The sequence below is a fragment of the Pleurodeles waltl genome, chromosome 1_1 (assembly GCF_031143425.1).
Source record: "Pleurodeles waltl isolate 20211129_DDA chromosome 1_1, aPleWal1.hap1.20221129, whole genome shotgun sequence".
Classification (NCBI taxonomy): Eukaryota; Metazoa; Chordata; class Amphibia; order Caudata; family Salamandridae; genus Pleurodeles; species Pleurodeles waltl.
The window spans coordinates 28,430,546-28,452,895 of record NC_090436.1 but is presented as its reverse complement, the minus strand read 5'-3'; the positions used below and the strand labels follow the sequence as shown (position 1 = coordinate 28,452,895).

The 22,350-nt window shown below is 44.0% G+C and overlaps 1 protein-coding gene across 1 annotated transcript; it reads left to right on the top strand.

Moving 5' to 3' along the window:
- The first annotated feature begins 2,344 nt into the window (after nucleotides 1-2,344).
- LOC138289729 (streptococcal hemagglutinin-like) lies at nucleotides 2,345-18,594 on the top strand. The gene is made up of 2 exons (XM_069230195.1): nucleotides 2,345-2,359; nucleotides 17,050-18,594. The coding sequence occupies exons 1-2, from the start codon at nucleotides 2,345-2,347 to the stop codon at nucleotides 18,592-18,594; spliced, it is 1,560 nt and encodes a 519-aa protein (XP_069086296.1).
- The last annotated feature ends 3,756 nt before the right edge of the window (nucleotides 18,595-22,350 follow it).

Genomic DNA, 22,350 nt, shown 5'->3' with positions numbered 1-22,350 from the left:
GATCACATTTTGATGTGAGGATGCATTTTGTGTTAACAAATAGTTTAAAAAAAACAAGAGCACTGCAAAGCAACATCTGCTCGCGTTCCGTTGCCCTTGTGCATTCGTAAACGGTGCATAATGACACAAAGTGGCGTAATGTTGCAAATTTGGGAATTTTCCTCAACAAATGTTACATGAAATTCCCGAAATTACGCAAATTACTCTGGTGTAATTTAAAAAGCTAGTGGAACCCTTAATCACCTGACCCGTGATTTACAGACTAACTTTTCTTCTTATAATCAACATTTGCAAACTAGAACACACCCGGTACTCAGAGCAAATGTTATGGGCTACAGAATGGTTTTCTGATTGCAATTAACATATTTCCTAAAATGACCTTATTGTTCTAAAAACATTTAATCAATAGATACTTTAGATGTTAGAACATTTTTGAACTACTAGGACTCTGTTAAAATAACTGCTGTTTATAAAACACGGTTATGGAAACATTTTTTCATTGAATAGTCAAATAATGTATTTTCATGATACAGAATTAATCCTGCTGCCCACCCAGTTTAAATGATAAAATCCCATCCCTAGACCATCGTTTGGCCGATAGAAATATATTGGCAAAGCTATCACCTGATTAGTGACTGAACACAGCAATCAACAAGTGAAAGGTGACCATTTATTCCTTCTGTCCATTCCATATAAGGCTGTTGGTAACTTTTGAACCACTTTTGCTTAGAAACCTGAGCATTTTGTTGAAATCTTTCGTTGTGCAGCCGAATATTATACAATAAGTGGAGAAAGCTCAGTGCTGAGTTCACCATCCCTGTTTATACCCACTGGTGAAATGGACAGGAGCCTTCAAGCGGTTTACTGGGTGCAGCTAGAGTGACTGTGATGATCCTTTGCAGAGAAGTGTCACTGCAGCGTCTCTTCAGATGGGATGGAATGCGGGGAGTGGGACACACAGAGATTCAAAGAAGCGCTTCCTGTATGTGACAAAAGCAGCCGGTCGAAGGGCCGTAACAGGGACACCAGTGCTGGTGTTCAAAGTGGCGCAAATGGTAATAGCACATTTTTAGCACAGATGAATGTGTAGAGATACGCAAATAGCACTCTCCTCCATTTTCTTCTGCCTTCCACCTACGTACGCAAGTAATAACAGTGAGAACAAGGTGCAAAAAAGCAGTTATATGGCACTAAGAGCCGGATGGATGAACCTTTAGAGAAACAATTTCCAAACAGCAATTGTTTCTGAACCGCTATTTGGTAATCAGTATTCTAATGTATGAAATGTTTATTTCTTAATTTGCGATTCCCAGTGAGTTGAGTAATCCGTCGATCTCATGAATATTATTGTGGTACGCTGCAATTTGCGACCCATTAGGAATCGCAACCATCAAAGGGGTGTGGGCTTGCTGGGGTCAGCAGACCACCTTGACTTCTCTGGTTGCTTTTTAATAAAGCAATCTTTTTATTTAAATGCAGCCCGCTTTCCTTACAGGAAAACGGGCTGCACTTAAAAAGAAAAAAATGGAACATTGAAGTTTAATTTTTTAAGAGTAGGCTGTGGTCCATGGGGACACGGCGTGCTCTCAAAAAATATTTTTTCTACATTCTCAAAGGGACACTTTCCCATTGGCAAATGTGTTACTGCCTCTTTTAAAATGCTGGTATTACTGTTTTGCAACTAGAGTTTGGTCGCAAAACAGTATTACATACCTTATTCAGTTGGTAAGGGACACCAAAAACACTCTCCTTCCAAATACAGAATCACAAATGAAAATTGTAATTTGGTAATGCATTTTGGGCCAGATGTACAAAACCTTTTATCAGTTGCAAGTGGTCCAGTTCGCAGAATCGGCCGCCTACGAAGTCTAAAAAGTACTCTGGCATGTACAAAGCCCTATTTATGATTCAGTCACCTATTACCGGATCGCAAATATGGTGTGCGATTCCGTATTAGGAAGTGGTGTGTTAAGGGCATCACTGCCTAGTAGGGACTCACAGTAGGATGTAAGAATGTTTTACGACTGAAATGTGATCGCAAAACATTTGCAGTTTGAAGTTTAACTTCAAGTTGGTGATAACCCATTTGCAACTGAGAAGCGGACCCCAAGGGGCCCCTTCCCCTTTGTGAATGTGGGTGCAATATTTTCTAAGAGGAGGCAGTGGTACACAGACCACTGGTACTCTTGAAAAATGTAAAGAAAACTTTTTCAGTTTTTTTTTCTGAAATGCATCCCGTTTTCCTTTAAGGAAGACAGGCTGCATTTCCAAAAATAAGATGCCATATTTAAAAAGCAATCACAAACATGGTGGTCTGCTGTCCTCTCAAATTGCGAACTGCGGCATGAATATTGATGAGGTAAGTGCATTTGCAACCCACTTGGAATCGCTAAACGTGTCGGAGACAAAGTACATCACAGTGTGAGATTTCTTAATTGCGAATTGCAAAAATTCACAATTATGAAATCGCACACACATTATTTCGATCACCTGGCCCTTAGTACATTTGAAAAATAACTTTTCAGGTCACAAAAGGGACGGATTTTGCAAATCTGGCTGTTTGTGACTCGAAAAAATGCTTTGTACACCTGGCCCTAAAATCTTGTGCATGTGTTATCCCTCATTTTCGAGTCATTGGAGGGATGGCGTCATGTTGTTTGCGGCGGTGTTGTTACTGTGGGAAGGGTAGGTCTGCCTAGAAAGGGCTGTGGGCTGCAGGACCTGAGTGCAACACCTCAGATCCCTTTCTGAGACCCCGGCCCATGAAATCCAAGCCGGGCTCTTCCTGTTCATGACATCATCGGCCAATTACCGACGAATTATGTGCTGATGGCATGGCCCGGAGAAAAGGCGGCTCGGGTTCCACGTTGTCCCGGTGCTAAGTGTGTTGAAAACTGATTTTAACAAGTAAATTTAATTCAGTGCGAGCGAACTGGATACACGCACCAGATGCGCGCGCGTCCTTTCAGGGCTCGGCTCTGCTTTTATGAAAGGGTCTGTTCTGTTTCCGATGCGAGGGGCGTCGCGGCACAGCGCCCTGGTGACGTGATCAGCCTGGCAGCGGAACAGAGGGAATCAATAGGAAGCGGCAAATCCTTTCTTTCTTGCTTTACTTTCTCTTTCTTTTCTCTTTCCTTTTTCTTTCTTTCTTTTTCGTTCTCTCTTTTTTCTTTTTCTTTTTCCTTTTCCTTTTTCTTTTCTTTCCTTTTTCTTTATTTTCTTTCTTTCTTTCCTTGTTTCTTTCTATGCTTCTTTCTTTTTTCTTTTCTCTTTCTCTTTCTTTTCTCTTTCCTTTTTCTTTCTTTCTTCCTTTCTTTCTTCCTTTACTTTCTCTTTCTTTTCTCTTTCCTCTTTATTTCTCTTTCTTTCTCTCTCTCTCTTTTTTTCTTTCTTTCTTTCTTTTCTTCCTTTCTTTATCCTTTTTCTTTTTCTTTCTTTTCTTTCTTTCTTTCTTTGTTTCTTTCTATGCTTCTTTCTTTCTTTTTCTTTTCTCTTTCTCTTTCTCTTTCGTCTTTCTTTCTTTCTTTCTTTCTTTCTTTCTTTCTTTCTATGCTTCTTTCTTTTTCCTTTTTTCTATGCTTCTTACTTTCTTTCTTTCATTTTCGTTTTTCTTCCCTTTCTTTCTTTCTTTTTTTCTTTCTTTCTTTCTATCTTTTTCTCTTGTTCTTTCTTTCTTTCTTTCTTTCTTTTTCTTCCTTTTTCTTTTTCTTTCTCTTTCTTTTATCTTCCCTTTTTCTTTCACTTTATTTCTTTGCTTCTTTCTTTTTAATTTTTCTTTCTCTTTCTTATATCTTTCCTTTTTCTTTCTTTCTCTCTATGCTTCTTTCTTTCTTTCTTTCTTTTTTGTTTCTCTCTCATCTATCCTTTTTATTTCTTTTTATGTCTCTCCTTTCTTTCTTTCTTTTCTTCTTTCTTACTTCTCATTTTCTAAAACACCAGACTCCATACAAGTATTAGAGCGCACACTCAGAAAAGCACTACAGGCATAAAACGCATTCAAAAAATAAATTAAAAGATTGCAATGTATATTTAGTAGTGAACCCCTTAAATACTCCGGCGTGCATGTCATGTGGTTCTTTCACCCTATCCTGATGGTTGGTGTGTGTTCACTCTGGTGCAAAGAGGAGCCATTCCTCTCTCTTCCTCTTCCTTTCTCTCTCCATCTTTCTTCCTCTCTCTAACACTGCCTCGACCCCAGTCCCGCCAGGCCGTTATGTCTCTTGTCATGAACCAAGGTAAGCTGGAGAAAGTGACAAAGGCACCAGCACCAGTCCTGGCCTTTAAAAACAAACATTGGCAAAGCCAATAACTCTTGCCTTTGGGACTACTGTGTTTGCCAATGATTTTAGCCAAGTTGTGCGGCATCCCCGATGCTGTGCCACATGGCTAAAGAGTAAAAGAAAAGACCTTCATGCAGCTGGCCATGCCATTTGTTAGGCCTGCCCCAGACCCTTTTTTAAAGTGGTGGGGGGAGTGACACATGGGCGGGCAACGGGGATGCAGGTGGAGAGGGAGGCAACACAGACTCCTTGGGTGGGATCAAACAACACCTGGGTGTGCGGGGGATGAAAGGAACTCAAATGGCATGGGAGAAGCGGAAGCAACAGAGAGGGCACAGGTGGGTGAAGCAATACAGAGGGCATGAATGCAACACAAGAGGGCACTAGTGAGAGAGAGCAATGTGGAGCTGGCGGGCAGAAGCACACATTCAACAGAGAGTAACAAGCAGTGCAGTGGAGGGGAGAGAGAACTAGATGAGGATGACAGCTGCACAACACATGCACGGTCATGGAGTTCTTAAACAAAAAGAAAAAAGTAGTGCTTGGAAAGTAAGCAGAGAAAGGGGGACAACGAAGGCATCCATGATCCAGGGCAAGGATAGAGTGAGGAAAGTCAACACAAGCTGACCCATAACAAGCAAGCAAACAGGAGCAACAAAAAAGCCAACCAGTGGTAATCAGTTGAAAGATTCTATGCCCACTGGAAGCTAACAATACATCTTACAACCGACAGCGCACATGCTGTCTAGGAGGTGACACTGAACCGGCCTCCAATGGCTCCAAACGCCTTCTATCCCAGGCCCAGCTCTCCCGTGCTGCTGCATTGCTCTTGCGCCTGTCTTCTCCTTGCTTGTTCCCTTGTTTTCCTGTGCCTTCTCTTTGCTTTTCCCCCATTTTCACTGCTTTCTCCCGCTTTTTCCCCTGTTTTAGTGTGACAGCGCCTTGAGACCCTCATAGGTGAATTGCTGCACTTTATAAATCCTTGGTTGATTGATTGACTGATTGACCGATGGGCTAAATTATCAGTGCAGTCCTAGGACAGAATCTCAGAAACAAACATTCGCTAAAATCTTTAGAAAAGTTAAATCATCCTTTAGAAAACGAGCAACAAATATTGAAACAAACTGCAAAATACCGACAAAGGCAGAACAATATGCCCCGAACATCAATACATGGACACATAAACATCAGAAATAACCCTTTACAAAAACAGTATATAGGCAGCATGGAACCATCAAGACACGCTCTAGGTACAGAACTACAAAAACAAAGAAGCACTGACAAAGTCAACAGATCTGTCTCGAACGAGCCAATTCATGCAAACTACACTTCTGCAGCCGTGTTTTCATGCCTATTGGCTTTACCAATGCTTGTTATTATTTGTGCATTGAAGCTAAGAAAACAAGGAAACGTCACTATTGTCCTGCGTTTGTTTCTAAGTAAATGGAAGCCTTATTGGACGGGGGCCTTCATTGTACTGCTGTTTTGTTTGTAAGACTGAGACAGGAGCAGGTCTATAATGAAAACGTATTTTGATTTCCAGACAAATTTGTCGCCCTTGTTTGACCTGTTTATGGGTTTCACTGGAGGGGTAACATGAGAGATGTCTCTTCACTTCCTTATTCAGTGCAGTGTCATTGCTGCTACACAAGCCATGGTTGTGCAGGTTTATTGACTCTGCCAATACTCTTTCTGGCATCCAGGGGTGGGTACCTCTAGTTAAATGAATTGAGATTATAGCACGGAAACTCTGCCAGCACCAGGTTCCAGGCTCCAGCCTCTAGGGCAGTGGTTTCCAACCTTTGGACTTCTGTGGACCCCCTCCTTTATCATTACTAGAACCTGGGGACCCCCTCTAAACCATAATTGGAAGCCAGGGATGCAGGCCTAAATGTTGTTGATGATTTGAACTGAATAATTTCATCAAACACATACACAAATGAGGACACATTTTATTTCATTTTCAAACAAACAAAATAAAAAAATTACAAATGTTGTTCTAATAGGATGGCTGGAGCTTTTCTGAATTCAACTGAAGCCACACATGATCCATACTATATTCTGTCTGATGCTCCTGCCCTGCTCCCACTAATCAATCCGAGGATACTCATTTATTTTTTAGCCTCTAATTTCTAATTCCCTGACATTTACAATACATTTAGCCACTTTATTTATGTACACTTTATTAATCTGGTAATATTAGTTACTTTTCTAAGCAGTCTCAGACCCCCTGAGGAATATTTGTGGACTCCCAGGCGTCCGCAGACGACAGGATGAGACCCACTGCTTTGGAAGATAGCTTAGGAGATGCTTCAGATCACCCGGAGGTCATAAAATGAAACTGGGATGAGCGACAAGGTCAAAATGAGTTGAATATCACAATAACCAACGCTGCACCCTCAATCTGGGGACAGACATAAAGGATCCTGTTGGCAATTACCAATGTAACTGCTCCACAGCTCCACTCTGCAGCAACAGACACGCCAGCTCCGCTCCGCCAACCTCGCCCTCGCCACTGTCCCCCGCATCTACTGTACCACAGCCGGCGGCAGATCCTTCTCCCACCCCGCCGCCAAAACCTGGAACTCCCTCCCCGTCAACCTACGTCCCTGACCCCGGACCTCCTGACCTTCAGGAAGCATCTCGAGACATGGCTCTTGGAGAAGTAGCCACCCCCCAACTCCCCCACCAGCGCCTTGAGACCCTACCGGGTGAGTAGCACGCTTAACAAATTATTGATTGATTGATTGAACAGGAAAATGTGTCTTCTTTCAAACGTTTAGTAAAATGCTTTTTCAAGAAGAAGGGTTCAGTCTGATGTGTACACATTTGCGAAATATAGGGCAGCAGTCAGGGTGTCTTGCCAAAGAGGAACAGCTGGGACCTAGAGAATCATGTGTGATATTGTGTACTTTTGTCTTCCTCTCCGCAGCCCCAAAACAACAGAGCTGAAGAACTGAGGTGTTGTTGTTGTCTCTCCTCTCCCCTTTGCCTATCAGAAAATATGTGAGTGTTTTGTGTCTTCGAGACCCCCTCTGAGTACCTGAGAAAAGGTAACACAAATATCTGTAGAGAGTGTAAAAAGGTGAGGATTGTACTTTGGGATTAGGAGCTTTGCTTGTGCCTCAGCTGGTTGCGCTTCAGTCAGGCCTTAATGGGTGCCTGTTCATGTGAGAGGAGGTGCGAACTATCGAGTAGGGGATATTAACCCACCACAAAATCTGTGCCAAAATATCAACACATACATGCAGGTAAGTACAGGTTCACTATATGTGGTCAAGGTCCACAGTTGTGGGGCTAAGAATAGTGAATCTATGCTTACCTGTGTGTACTTACCTCCCCAATATTGTGGTCTGCTAAATGTTGGCTATGATATCCTGATAAATTGATATCTCTTACCACACATTCCGGACTGCAACTTCTGAAGTGGTATTTTAGCAATCCAAGGAACTGAGTTACTGATTCTCTTGGGTATGTCTTTGGCTCTGCCACAAACCTGGGGCATAGAGTCCATCCAGCCATGTTAAATGTGCATCACAGCCTACGGCAGCTCTAATGAGGTTGACCAGATATCCGCCACGTTGGTGACACAACATCCCACCCGTTGATCTCTACACAAGACCCCATGTTCTCTTAAAAACAGATTCTTCTGGGGCACCTTCCTTGGCCAAGAAAAAGGGGCAAATGCAACAGCTAGTGGGGGACTGAAGACCCTTCACCCCCTATTCAGATCCCATTTCTGATGCCCCTGCACTTAGCCAGAATATGGTGCCTGGCGTCTCATTTCAGAAAAATACAGATGAGAAGTTGGGAATGAGAGTATTCTGTGAAAACATCAAGGTAGACATCCGAGTGCTACACCTGCAGGAGTGCAGCCTCACACTGAGTTACATTTACTCATTTCTGAAGTTCACAATGGTTTTCCAGGAACACTTGAAAACAGTTGGAGAGGACCATTCATGCCCGAGTAAATAAACAGCTATAACTGTCTGTGGGAAGTCTGCTCAGCAAGTGGCAATACATGTACTAACATGTTTCTTTACTGTCCACTGGGGACATCTTTTTCACGGTGGTCATATCCTCACTCCCAGTCTTTTGGGGGTGCTCCCTTCCCCCCTGCAACCATTGTCTAAGAAGGGGTCAGAGAGGAGTTTTTGAATCCCACACACTAGTGGGGTTGTGGGACATCACAGGTTATTCCAACCCTGGAACTTTCAGCCCATTCCTCTGAGAGAAGATTTACACAGTGAAAATGTCTGAAAGCATAAACCATTTTACAAGTAAAAAAACAACTTTAGTGAATTCCAAAAGTGGTTTTGCTGAAAGAATGCGCTTTGTGTATGTGGAACAAACAGGCGCACGCGGTTGGCTCCGTGAAGGGGGCCCTGGGTGTACTCTTTGAGTTAAGGCCTGGGTGAAATGTGCCCTTCGGTCGGGTTTCTCTGTATGATTTCATTCTCTGACATTAACACTTCGGTAGCACCTCTGGCTCGTCTGGTTTGAGTCTCGGACACTCCCGTGGTAACAAGGCTTCCATCTTCCTTGCAGTGGCTGCCAGCCAGGGCTCCCGCTATCTCATCTGTCCTGACTGGTTCGAGTCCCAGCCAGGCCTAGTTTCTCAGTAATTCCTTCTTGTTTTGTTTGAATCTTTCTCAGGCCTACCACTGTATCTCTCCTGCCTTGGCTGGGCTGAGTTTAGCGCTTACCACAAAGACAGGAAACACGCACGTATAACCTTTACGTGCAAACTGTGGCACCCTCGTAGGAAATGACCGACACCGACCCACAAAACGTGGCCCTTAGAGTACTTCCAAGCACGGATTGTACTCACTTCTGCTCTTAAAGTGCACATCCAGCTGGATATCCTGCAGCCAGGACTGTGAGAGATGGGTGTGTCGATCAGAGCGCCTAGAAGTTGAAACTTAGTTGGTGTTCACAAACATTTGCAATGACCTTCCCAAGGATGCTGTCTCCGCGTCTCTCCTCTAAACGAAGCAGAGGGATGTGTAGCGCGTGTGTGACTGCCCCTAACCCCCCATCGTTGAAGGGATTTCAGGGAAGGGGCTCCTTTACACAGAAAAGCAGAAGGAAATAGGAAAATTAAAAAAAACTAGACAAATGAACAATTTCCCTATCATTATGTGAAGGAATTTCTGGCCACATTCTGCGAGACTAGGGTTTGGTTAACAAGCGTATACGTGAGATCTATGACAACTGAGGAGTTCCCGGATGTATGTGTGTAACTTTTATCAATCAGAATCAAGTTGTAAATGGCTCCAGTAGATGGATCAGTGGGTGGGAGGGCAGTTTGGGCTAGTTAGTTAGATAGATAGATAGATAGATAGATAGATAGATAGATAGATAGATAGATAGATAGATAGATAGATAGATAGATAGATAGATGGACAGATAGACAGATAGATAGACAGATAGATAGATAGATAGATAGATAGATAGATAGATAGATAGATAGATAGATAGATAGATAGATAGATAGATAGATAGATAGATAGATAGATAGACCGACAGATAGATAGATAGATAGATAGATAGATAGATAGATAGATAGATAGATAGACAGACCAACAAATAGATAGATAGATAGATAGATAGATAGATAGATAGATAGATAGATAGATAGATAGATAGATAGATAGATAGATAGATAGATAGATGGACAGATAGACAGATAGATAGACAGATAGATAGATAGATAGATAGATAGATAGATAGATAGATAGATAGATAGATAGATAGATAGATAGACCGACAGATAGATAGATAGATAGATAGATAGATAGATAGATAGATAGATAGATAGATAGATAGATAGATAGATAGATAGACAGACCAACAAATAGATAGATAGATAGATAGATAGATAGATAGATAGATAGATAGATAGATAGATAGATAGATAGATAGATAGATAGACAGACCAACAGATAGATGGATAGATAGATAGATAGATAGATAGATAGATAGATAGATAGATAGATAGATAGATAGATAGATATTTAGATAGATAGATAGATAGATAGATAGACAGACAGACGGATAGATAGAGATATATAGATATGTAGATAGATAGATAGATAGATAGATAGAGAGACAGGTAGATAGATAGATAGTTAGATCGATACACAGACCAACAGATAGATAGATAGATAGATAGATAGATAGATAGATAGATAGATAGATAGATAGATAGATAGACAGACAGAGAGACAGACAGATAGATAGGGATATATAGATTTGTAGATAGATAGATAGATAGATAGAGAGACAGGTAGATAGATAGATAGTTAGATAGATAGACAGACCAACAGATAGATAGATAGATAGATAGATAGATAGATAGACAGACAGAGAGACAGACAGATAGATAGAGATATATAGATTTGTATATAGATAGATAGAGAGAGAGAGACAGGTAGATAGATAGATAGATAGATAGATAGATAGATAGATAGATAGATAGATAGATAGATAGATAGCAAGCAAAAGAACAATGAATTTAACCCAGATCTGACACTGGGGGTGAGGGTCTGAGAAGTTTCAAGACTCCGTCCATCATCCTGTTGTGTTGCTATATTAACACCTCTCACCTTAAACTCGTCCAGTGCAGGCAGGGATGCAGACTCACTATCCGTGCCTACTTCAGATCTCTGCTTCTGACTCTCACTGAACTTACAACGCAGACAAAGAAAAGTAAATGACAGCATTTAGGTTTCCTCATCTTGTGTCATTTCATAGTGGATGCAGTGAGCACTGAGATCTCTCAGTGGCCTATGCTACTAACAATGAACTTTAAAAAATGCCCAGTCTCATAAGCAGACTTACAATTGGACAAGGTGGCCAGAAGACACCATGCAAGGGGACCAGAGTTAGCACTCCAGTCGTGGTCCTGGCTTTATACTCCCAGGAGCCTCTTCAGCACTGTCAAGCTCAATCTTGTAATAGGCCTCAAGAAAACGTCAGAAAGCCTACTCTGGTCAATACACGACATAGAAAACAAATGTGCAGAAGTGTGTATGATACGTACAGGCCTCAAAAGCAGTCACAGTCCGACCTCGCATGCCACAGATAATTTAGAAGGACGCATACACAAAGGAGAGTCTGAGCCACTTTCTGATACCAGGGTTAGGAGAAGGGGTAAATCATGACAGGCTGAAAGGGAGACACCGCACTAGATGTTTGTGTTTCAAGGTTGGCAGTAAGTGGGAGACAAACTAGAGAGGACATACTGATAGAGTTCAAAGGGTAGGATCGAAGGTCACTGTGTACACAGAAAGATATATATGTATTATATCTGTTATAACTGTATTTTTGTAACAAGCAGTCAGATAGCGTTTAAAGAATTATGGAGGGCCTTTGTTAATTGTAAATGTATGAAGGAGGTGGAACCTAGGTGCCCACCAAGTGTATAAAAATCTCTGTTTGTAAGAACTGAGTTGAGTTTGGCTTCAGTTGCAGAACTGTGCTGTACTCCAGGATGTATTTTATTTACTTATAAATATACTCAATAATTATTAGAATTGTGTCACTTCTTTATTTCTGATAAAAACTCGACTACAATCTGTAGGACCTCAGAATGACCACCTCTGCTTTATGCTTCATCTTGGCAGGAAAGTAGGTGGTGACAGGCGCGTAGAAATATCCAGGCGTATTCCATGTAAAAGGGAGTCCATTTCAAGTGCCAGCAACTCCAAGGACACCCAGCTCCAACTGCTAACCAGTGGAACCCAGCGACCGCAGGGTACCAGCCGAGAAGGTGGAACTCAAGTTAAACTTGAATAAATAACATTCTTACAGGGAATCATCGTCACGCATACATTGTATGTGCATTAGTATGATGCTACACCATCTCCCCCTCTTTGCCCAAATAAAAAAAAAAAAATGAAACCAAAGTAATATAGTAAATAGGCAGAACAAACTACATGCTAAAGGTATGTGGGAAGCAAAGTTAACGCATGTGAATCTGACAGGTAAGTAAATTTTGCGTACGGGTCTGAAGATTGCAACATCAGGTCCTGTACATTATTCAGTTCTGCACCTATGAGACCTGTGTGCAGGGTCTTATCAGTACAGATAGTGGGTCTCACATTTGAAGCATTAGACGGTTCTATTATAGACGAACCACCCTTTACCGTCATGCGTGCCAATCCACCAAGAGCACTCAACTTGATCACGACCACCTTGACCGTAATCAAGTCTAGAATGTAGTAAAATATGGGCTTGTTCCGTCGACATTTTCACTAAGTCCCGTCTACTCCACCAACCTTTCCCATCAATAAAGACCACTCCTTTGGAAACTCTGACAATTCTTTTGGGTGGCGTACATTTGGATTCTCCCCTTCAGAGTGCAGTGGCATTGAATTCAATTGTGTACAATGCAGTGTTGCAAAAAGCATTGGTGTAGATTAGAGTGGTGTGTAGTAGAGTAGACTGGTGCAGAGTGGAGTGGTGCATAGTAGAGCAGACTGGTATAGAGTGCGGTGGAATAGAGTGCAGAGTACAGCAGAGAGGCATAGAGTGCAGTGGCATTGAGTTGCATTGAGTTGAGTGATGCAGAGGGCAGTGGCGTAGAGGAGAGTCGACTGGTATAGAATGAGTGGCATAGAGTGCAGAGTAGGGTTGATTGTACAGTTCATTGGCATAGTGTGCAGTAGTGTACAGTGATGCAGAGTAGAGCAACATAGGGTGGTGCAGAGTAGAGTATAGTGCCATAAAGTGCAGTGGCATAGAGTGCAGTAGAACAGCGTAGAGTGCCGTAGAGCTCAGTGGTGGAGAGTGCAGCATTTAAGAGTAGAGTGTCAGAGTTCAGTGGTCTAGATTGGAGTAGAGTAGCACAGACAGCAGTGCTGTATAGTACTTTGATGCAGAGTAGAGTGCAGTTGCTTAGACTGCTGTGGCATAGAGTGCAGATGTGTAGAGGGAATGGGCGTAGAGTGCAGTGGTTAAACGTAGAGTGCTGTAGAGTGCACTGTCATAGAGTACATTGGCAGAGAGTAGAGTAGCAGAGAGTGCAGTGTTGCAGAGTGCAGTTGTGTAGAGTGGAGTGGAGTGAGGAAGAGAGCAGTAATGGAAGGTACAGCGCGGTGTCATAGGGTACACTGGCACAGAGTAGAGTGGCAGAGAGTGCAGTGTTGCAGAGTGCAGTGGTGTAGAGTGGAGTGGAGTGGGGTAGAGAACAGTAATGCACGGTACAGTGCGCTGGCATAGAGTAAAGTGACATAGCGTGCAGTTGTGTGGAGTGCATTGGCACAGAGTGCAGAGGTTAAAAGTAGAGTGGTGCACAGTGCAGTGCCATAGAGTACAGTGGCACACAGTGGAGTAGTGCAGAGTGTAGTGGCAGAGAGTGCAGTGCTGCAGAGTGCATTGGTGTGGAGTGGAGTGGGGTAGAGAGCAGTAATGCAAGGTACAGTGCACTGGCATAGAGTAAAGTGACATAGCATGCAGTTGTGTAGAGTGCATTGCCACAGAGTGCAGGGGTTAGGAGTAGAGTGGTGTAGACTGCAGTGGCCTTGAGTGGACTGGAGCAGAGTGGAGTAAAGTGGCGTAGAGTAGATTGTTTCAGAGTACAGTGAAGTGGCATAGGTTGGAGTGATGCAGGGTAGAGTGCAGTTGCGACGAGTGGCATCAAGTGTAATGACATAGAGTACAGTGGTGCAGAGTCCAGTGGCATAGAGTACAGTGGTGTTGAGTGCAGTGGCATAGAGTACAGTGGTACAGATTAGATTAGAGTGGCGTACAGTGGATTGGCATAGAGTGCAGTTGCGTAAAGTGCAGTGTTGCAGAGTGGCATAGAGTACAGTGGTGAAGAGTGAAGTTGTGCAAAGTAGATTGGTGTGGCATTGACTGGAGTGGTGTAGAGTGGAGTGGCAAAGAATGCAGTGGTGTAGAGTAGAGTGGTGAAGAGTTGAAGAGTGCATTGGCGTAGAGTAGCGTAGTACAGTGCAAAGTAGAGAGACATAGCATGGTTGTGCAGTGGCGTAGAGCGGAGCAATGCACAGTGCTGTGACATTAAGCGGAGTGGTGCAGAGTAGAGTGGAGTGGTGTAGAGTGGAGTGGCGTAGAGTGGAGTATTCATGTTGTGATAGCGCACTGCCAATACAGACAACACATTTTCAATTGAAATGACCATTACCTTTGCACAGACATACAGTTTTCGTAATAAAACTATACAGTGCACAGATGAAAATGTGTGGAAAATTGCATCACCTAGTTTAATGATTTGTTTGGATCATATTAAGGTATTTGTTTCCAACTAGCTTTAGAAATAACAAATAATGTGCTTCATTTGTGCATTCATAATTCTGATATATTCTGAAAAACTTAAACAGTTCATTTAAAAGTTGTGTGCTAAAAATATCTTTCCTACCACAAGTATCCAGCAAGATTGTCACCTAAATCCTCTCACTTTGAAGCCAGAGAAAGAAAAGTAAACAAGCGCCTTTGCAAGACAGTGCCTGGCATTTGACCTCAGTCTTTGAATGCACAGTAAATGTGACAAGATAAGAACAAGATTTAAAGACCTATTTACAGAAAGCAAGTTTGTGGAGGGATACAGAAAACACGATTTAGGCAACAGGGGATGAACTGAACATGTGGAGCCTAAAGCAAATAAAGCCATCAAAAGGGAAGCCAGAAAGTGTGAGTTACAAACCACAAAATGCATTCCCAGGTCAATTTTCTGAAAGTCTTGTATGGTGGCTGCCACCTAAAAATGGACTTGATTTCCACCTAAAAAGCTGAAGCATTGTCAGCAATGGAGATCACCTCAGGGATAGACAGCTTGCAGAGTAAACTGTGGACACCCCTGCTTCAGATCCAGCGATCCTCGATCAGCAGCTCTCCAAGCAGACTTTGCATTGACACCTGTTGAGCTACAATGCCGTAAAAAACGAATAATCTATGCGGCCAAGTGCAGCAAAGCTTCTCATCCCACTTGATTGACGAACCCTGGAAGGGATTTGTCAATCCAGACAACAGAGTTATCAAGAAAGAGCAAACAGCACAGGAAGCAAGGAAACTGGGTGTCCACATGAGTCGTCCCTTGCCCACTGAACCCCTCAAGGGCTGGTACCCCACAAAACCCGATCAATAAAACAGTAGTTAGACCTTGGCTGGAAAGAATGACAAGAACAAGATCAAGGCATTCAAACTTCACCTACAACCTCAGCCTTCCCTGAAGAATCTGCCAGACAGGGATGAGTCCAGACCCTTTGCAATAGGAAGATTTCAACCTTTGGACTCTCAGGAGTGAAGCCACAGAGGGCAGAGGACTTTACGCCCAGGCTGTCTCTGCAAGGTGAACTCAGTTGAATGCATGGACCAAATCCTTCTCAAATGTGGATGGCACCAAAAATGCAGGAAGTAAGCTTCTTAAAGAACTTGACAAGTCAAGTGCGCATGAAAGACCAAAAACCAACCTCACACTATGCCTGGGGCACTACCACCCAGAAATCACGGGGGAAGTCACAGCTTTCTTAAGGGCTTCAGGGAAGACTGGAAAACCCAAAATCTTTCTGCTAGCTTCACATGTGATGAAGAGGCGTCGGCTCCACCACCATCACCCTCAAACAGACACCACACGTCTGCCGAAGCCATAGCGGAGGACGTTCCTCCTTCCACCTCACCGTAAAGTCCTGGAATGGCGCTTGGACACCACCCTCACTGGAAAACTTCAGGAAGAGACTCAAGACCTGGCTTTTTGACTGATTCCTGCTACCAAGCGCCTGGATACCCTTACAGGTGATTAGCAGCGCTATACAAGTACCGACTGATTGATTGATCCAGAAGAGTGAAATCTTTCAACAGAATCACATTTTAAGATGACAGGTAGACCCTTGGGACAATAAATCAGCATTTTAGTAAACCTTCCCCTGCACCCCAGTATCCGAACTCTATGCCCACCCTCCCAGCTCCTGTGACCAACCATCAGTCCAAGGAAGCAGGCACAAGGACAAAAACTGATAAATATGGAGTAAAACTTTGACTGCATTGGTCCCTTAACCCATCATTGTCACATACACAAGCACACGTGACTACAGTGGCCTAAAGAAAACTCCCCCTCAAGCTGCCCCCACCAGGAGAACTCGCTCTAAACTTACTTGTGCATGGGTTTTTATACCCACCACAATCACCTGCGATGACCTTTAACCTCCTTTCAACCCCGGGCACCCATTCACCCCACACTTACAATGTACATACCGTTTCAATGCAAAGCTCGGAAAAACTGAATGCAACACAGAAGTGGAAAAACAAAGAGAACACAAAATAAGAGGGAGGTGAGAACATCAAGCAGACAGAACACAATATAGCTACAGGAAAAGAACACAAAAGAGAGAAGTGAATAAAGGAAAAAGAAAGAAGGGAAGAAGCTTGGACGTAGACGAAGGTGGTACAAACGGGACTTTGTACAATCAAAAGGTGACTGAAATCCCACGTGTGTGAGTAACTACTGCAGAGGTCTGTGATGCATCTCTGACAATACCTGCTGCAGAGCTCTGATGCATCTCTGACAATACCTGCTGCAGAGCTCTGTGATGCATGTCTGACAATACCTGCTGCAGAGCTCTGTGATGCATCTCTGACAATACCTGCTGCAGAGGTCTGTGATGCATCTCTGACAATACCTGCTGTGGAGCTCTGATGCAACTCTGATAATACCTACTGCAGAGGTCTGTGATGCATCTCTGACAATACCTACTGCAGAGCTCTGTGATGCATCTCTGTGATGCATCTCTGACAATACCTACTGCAGAGCTCTGATGCATCTCTGACAATACCTGCTGCAGAGCTCTGTGATGCATGTCTGACAATACCTGCTGAAGAGCTCTGTGATGCAACTCTGACAATACCTGCTGCAGAGCTCTGTGATGCAACTCTGACAATACCTGCTGCGGAGCTCTGTGATGCATCTCTGACAATACCTGCTGAGGAGGTCTGTGATGCATGTCTGACAATACCTGCTGAAGAGGTCTGCAATGCATCTCTAACAATACCTACTGAGGAGGTCAGTGATGCATCTCTGACAATACCTGCTGAAGAGGTCTGTGATGCATCTCTGACAATACCTGCTGCAGAGCTCTGTGATGCAACTCTGACAATACCTGCTGCAGAGCTCTGTGATGCAACTCTGACAATACCTGCTGCAGAGCTCTGTGATGCAACTCTGACAATACCTGCTGCGGAGCTCTGTGATGCGTCTCTGATAATACCTGCTGAGGAGGTCTGTGATGCATGTCTGACAATACCTGCTGAAGAGGTCTGCAATGCATCTCTGACAATACCTACTGAGGAGGTCAGTGATGCATCTCTGACAATACCTGCTGAAGAGGTCTGCGATTCATCTCTGACAATACCTGCTGCAGAGCTCTGTGATGCATCTCTGACAATACCTGCTGAGGAGGTCTGTGATGCATGTCTGACAATACCTGCTGAAGAGGTCTGCAATGCATCTCTGACAATACCTACTGAGGAGGTCAGTGATGCATCTCTGACAATACCTGCTGAAGAGGTCAGTGATGCATCTCTGACAATACCTGCTGAAGAGGTCTGCGATGCATCTCTGACACTACCTGCTGCAGAGCTCTGTGATGCATGTCTGACAATACCTGCTGCAGAGCTCTGCGATGCATCTCTGACAATACCTGCTGAAGAGGTCTGTGATGCATGTCTGACAATACCTGCTGCAGAGCTCTGTGATGCATCTCTGACAATACCTACTGAAGAGGTCTGCGATGCATCTCTGACAATACCTGCTGAGGAGGTCAGTGATGCATCTCTGACAATACCTACTGCAGAGCTCTGTGATGCATCTCTGACAATACCTGCTGCAGAGCTCTGTGATGCATCTCTGACAATACCTGCTGCAGAGCTCTGTGATGCATCTCTGACAATACCTGCTGCAGAGCTCTGTGATGCATGTTTGACAATACCTGCTGAAGAGGTCTGCAATGCATCTCTGACAATACCTGCTGAGGAGGTCAGTGATGCATCTCTGACAATACCTGCTGAAGAGGTCTGTGATGCATCTCTGACAATACCTGCTGCAGAGCTCTGTGATGCATGTCTGACAATACCTGCTGAAGAAGTCTGCGATGCATCTCTGACAATACCTGCTGAGAAGGTCTGTGATGCATCTCTGACAATACCTGCTGAAGAGGTCTGCGATGCATCTCTGACAATACCTGCTGAAGAGCTCTGTGATGCATCTCTGACAATACCTACTGCAGGGCTCTGTGATGCATCTCTGCTTCCAACCCTTGTGGTACAGCTGAGTGGGTTAATGCACCGACTGCGGTGATCTTTGTAAAGCCTGAAGTTAGTCATAAAGTTGTGGATGACAATACCTGCTGCAGAGCTCTGTGATGCATGTCTGACAATACCTGCTGCAGAGCTCTGTGATGCATTTCCGACAATACCTGCTGCAGAGCTCTGCAATGCATCTCTGACAATACCTGCTGAGGAGGTCTGTGATGCATGTCTGACAATACCTGCTGAAGAGGTCTGCGATGCATCTGTGACAATACCTACTGAGGAGGTCAGTGATTCATCTCTGACAATACGTGCTGCAGAGCTCTGTGAAGCAACTCTGACAATACCTGCTGCAGAGCTCTGTGATGCATGTCTGACAATACCTGCTGAGGAGGTCTGTGATGCATGTCTGACAATACCTGCTGAAGAGGTCTGCGATGCATCTCTGACAATACCTACTGAGGAGGTGAGTGATTCATCTCTGACAATACCTGCTGCAGAGCCCTGTGATGCAACTCTGACAATACCTGCTGCAGAGCTCTGTGATGCAACTCTGACAATACCTGCTGAAGAGGTCTGCGATGCATCTCTGACAATACCTGCTGCAGAGCTCTGTGATGCATGTCTGACAATACCTGCTGAGAAGGTCTGTGATGCATGTCTGACAATACCTGCTGAAGAGGTCTGCAATGCATCTCTGACAATACCTACTGAGGAGGTCAGTGATTCATCTCTGACAATACCTGCTGCAGAGCTTTGTGATGCAACTCTGACAATACCTGCTGCAGGTGCAACTCTGACAATACCTGCTGCAGAGCTCTGTGATGCATCTCTGACAATACCTGCTGAGGAGGTCTGTGATGCATGTCTGACAATACCTGCTGAAGAGGTCTGCGATGCATCTCTGACAATACCTGCTGAGGAGGTCAGTGATGCATCTCTGACAATACCTGCTGAAGAGGTCTGTCATGCATCTCTGACAATACCTGCTGCAGAGCTCTGTGATGCATGTCTGACAATACCTGCTGAAGAGGTCTGTGATGCATGTCTGACAATACCTGCTGAGGAGGTCTGTGATGCATCTCTGACAATACCTAATGCAGAGCTCTGTGATGCATCTCTGACAATACCTACTGCAGAGCTCTGTGATGCATCTCTGACAATACCTGCTGCAGAGCTCTGTGATGCATGTCTGACAATACCTGCTGAAGAGGTCTGCGATGCATCTCTGACAATACCTGCTGAGGAGGTCAGTAATGCATCTCTGACAATACCTGCTGAAGAGGTTTGTGATGCATCTCTGACAAAACTTGCTGCAGAGCTCTGTGATGCATGTCTGACAATACCTGCTGAAGAAGTCTGCGATGCATCTCTGACAATACCTGCTGAGTAGGTCTGTGATGCATCTCTGACAATACCTGCTGAAGAGGTCTGCGATGCATCTCTGACAATACCTGCTGAAGAGCTCTGTGATGCATCTCTGACAATACCTACTGCAGGGCTCTGTGATGCATCTCTGCTTCCAACCCTTGTGGTACAGCTGAGTGGGTTAATGCACCGACTGCGGTGATCTTTGTAAAGCCTGAAGTTAGTCATAAAGGTGTGGATGACAATACCTGCTGCAGAGCTCTGTGATGCATGTCTGACAATACCTGCTGCAGAGCTCTGTGATGCATGTCTGACAATACCTGCTGCAGAGCACTGCAATGCATCTCTGACAATACCTGCTGAAGAGGTCTGCGATGCATCTCTGACAATACCTGCTGAGGAGGTCTGTGATGCATCTCTGACAATACCTGCTGAAGAGGTCTGCGATGCATCTCTGACAATACCTGCTGCAGAGCTCTGTGATGCATCTCTGACAATACCTGCTGCAGAGGTCTGTGATGCATCTCTGACAATACCTGCTGAAGAGGTCTGTGATGCATCTCTGACAATACCTGCTGCAGAGGTCTGTGATGCATCTCTGACAATACCTGCTGAAGAGCTCTGTGATGCATCTCTGACAATACCTGCTTAGGAGGTCTGTGATGCATCTCTGACAATACCTGCTGAAGAGGTCTGTGATGCATCTCTGACAATACCTGCTGAGGAGGTCTGTGATGCATATCTGACAATACCTGCTAAAGAGGTCTACCTGCTGAAGAGCTCTGTGATGCATCTCTGACAATACCTGATAAAGAAGTCTACCTGCTGAAGAGCTCTGTGATGCAACTCTGACAATACCTGCTGCAGAGCTATGTGATGCATGTCTGACAATACCTGCTGAGGAGCTCTGTGATGCATCTCTGACAATACCTGCTGAAGAGGTCTGCGATGCATCTCTGATAATACCTGCTTAGGAGGTCTGTGATGCATCGCTGACAATACCTGCTGAAGAGCTCTGTGATGCATCTCTGACAATACCTGCTGAGGAGGTCTGTGATGCATCTCTGACAATACCTGCTGAGGAGGTATGTGATGCATCTCTGACAATACCTGCTGAAGAGGTCTGTGATGCATCTCTGACAATACCTCCTTAAGAGCTCTGTGATGCATCTCTGACAATACCTGCTGAAGAGGTCTGTGATGCATCTCTGACAATACCTGCTGAAGAGGTCTGTGATGCATCTCTGCTTCCAACCCTTGTGGTACAGCTCAGTGGGTTAATGCACCGACTGCGGTGATCTTTGTAAAGATTGAAGTTACTCATAAAGGTGTGGATGACAATACCTGCTGAAGAGGCCTGTGGCTCTCCTGCAGATGACATAGTCTACTCCCACGGGGACATCTCAGTGGGTTGATGTGCATGTAACCTAGAGGCCACATATTCCACCTCCTGCAGCTATCTGCATGTCTCGGGTTCTAGTCCTAGGGGGACAGCATCCTCATAACAGTGCGCTGACATGGTGAGCTCCATCTCAACAAAATCCTGGGGTTAAAGAGGAACCCTAAATCACAACGTCATAGACAGATCACCTGAAACTCTACCTCGCCAAAACCCCACCATTGCTTCACACACAGGGATCTCTGCTGAGCTTCCATGACAGATTCCAACTTAAATGTGTAACTGCTCAATGGGCTTATACCTGTTGCATGAGTGATAGAGAGATGTGTGCACCTTGCAAGACATAGGCTACTATCCTGTTTAGTCACTCAGGGCCTGATTCACAAAGATGAACCTAGAGTTACGAGTAAGTTTATTACTTTTTGCATTCACAAAGGTAAGTTACTACTAATACCTTTACTGATAGGTAAACTTACTAGTAGTAAAATTACTACTAGTAAGTTTAGCAGTAGTAAAGGTACTAGCAGTAAAGTGACTACTAGTAAAATTACAAGTAGTAAACTTGCTAGTAGTAAAGTTCTGTGTAGTAAGGTTACTACTAGTAAACTTACTAGTAGTAAAGTTTCCAGTAGCTCACTTTTGTGAATACCAAATACTAGTAAACTTAAACTTAAGTCTAAGTTTACTACTTTTTGGTGGTCGCAAAGGTAACTTACTACTCATAGCTTTACTACTGGTAAACTTCCTAGTAGTTAAGTTACTTCTAGTAGAATTACTAGTAGTACATTTCCTTTGTGAATACCAGAAAGTAGTAGCTTGCACTTAAGCCTCAGTGAAGTGGGCCTGGATCTTTCACCCTCACCTAGTAGATATTTCTGATGTGATATATTTGCTCATACCCGGAAGGTGTGTTGTGCAGTAAATAAGTGAGGCTATGATAAGTCCTTGGCATGCAGCTGGCCGCCCCGTGCCAGGCCTCCTGGGAGCCATCTTGTCCCCTCTGGACCTGCTGCTCCTGGTTACCCCTGTCTCTGCACA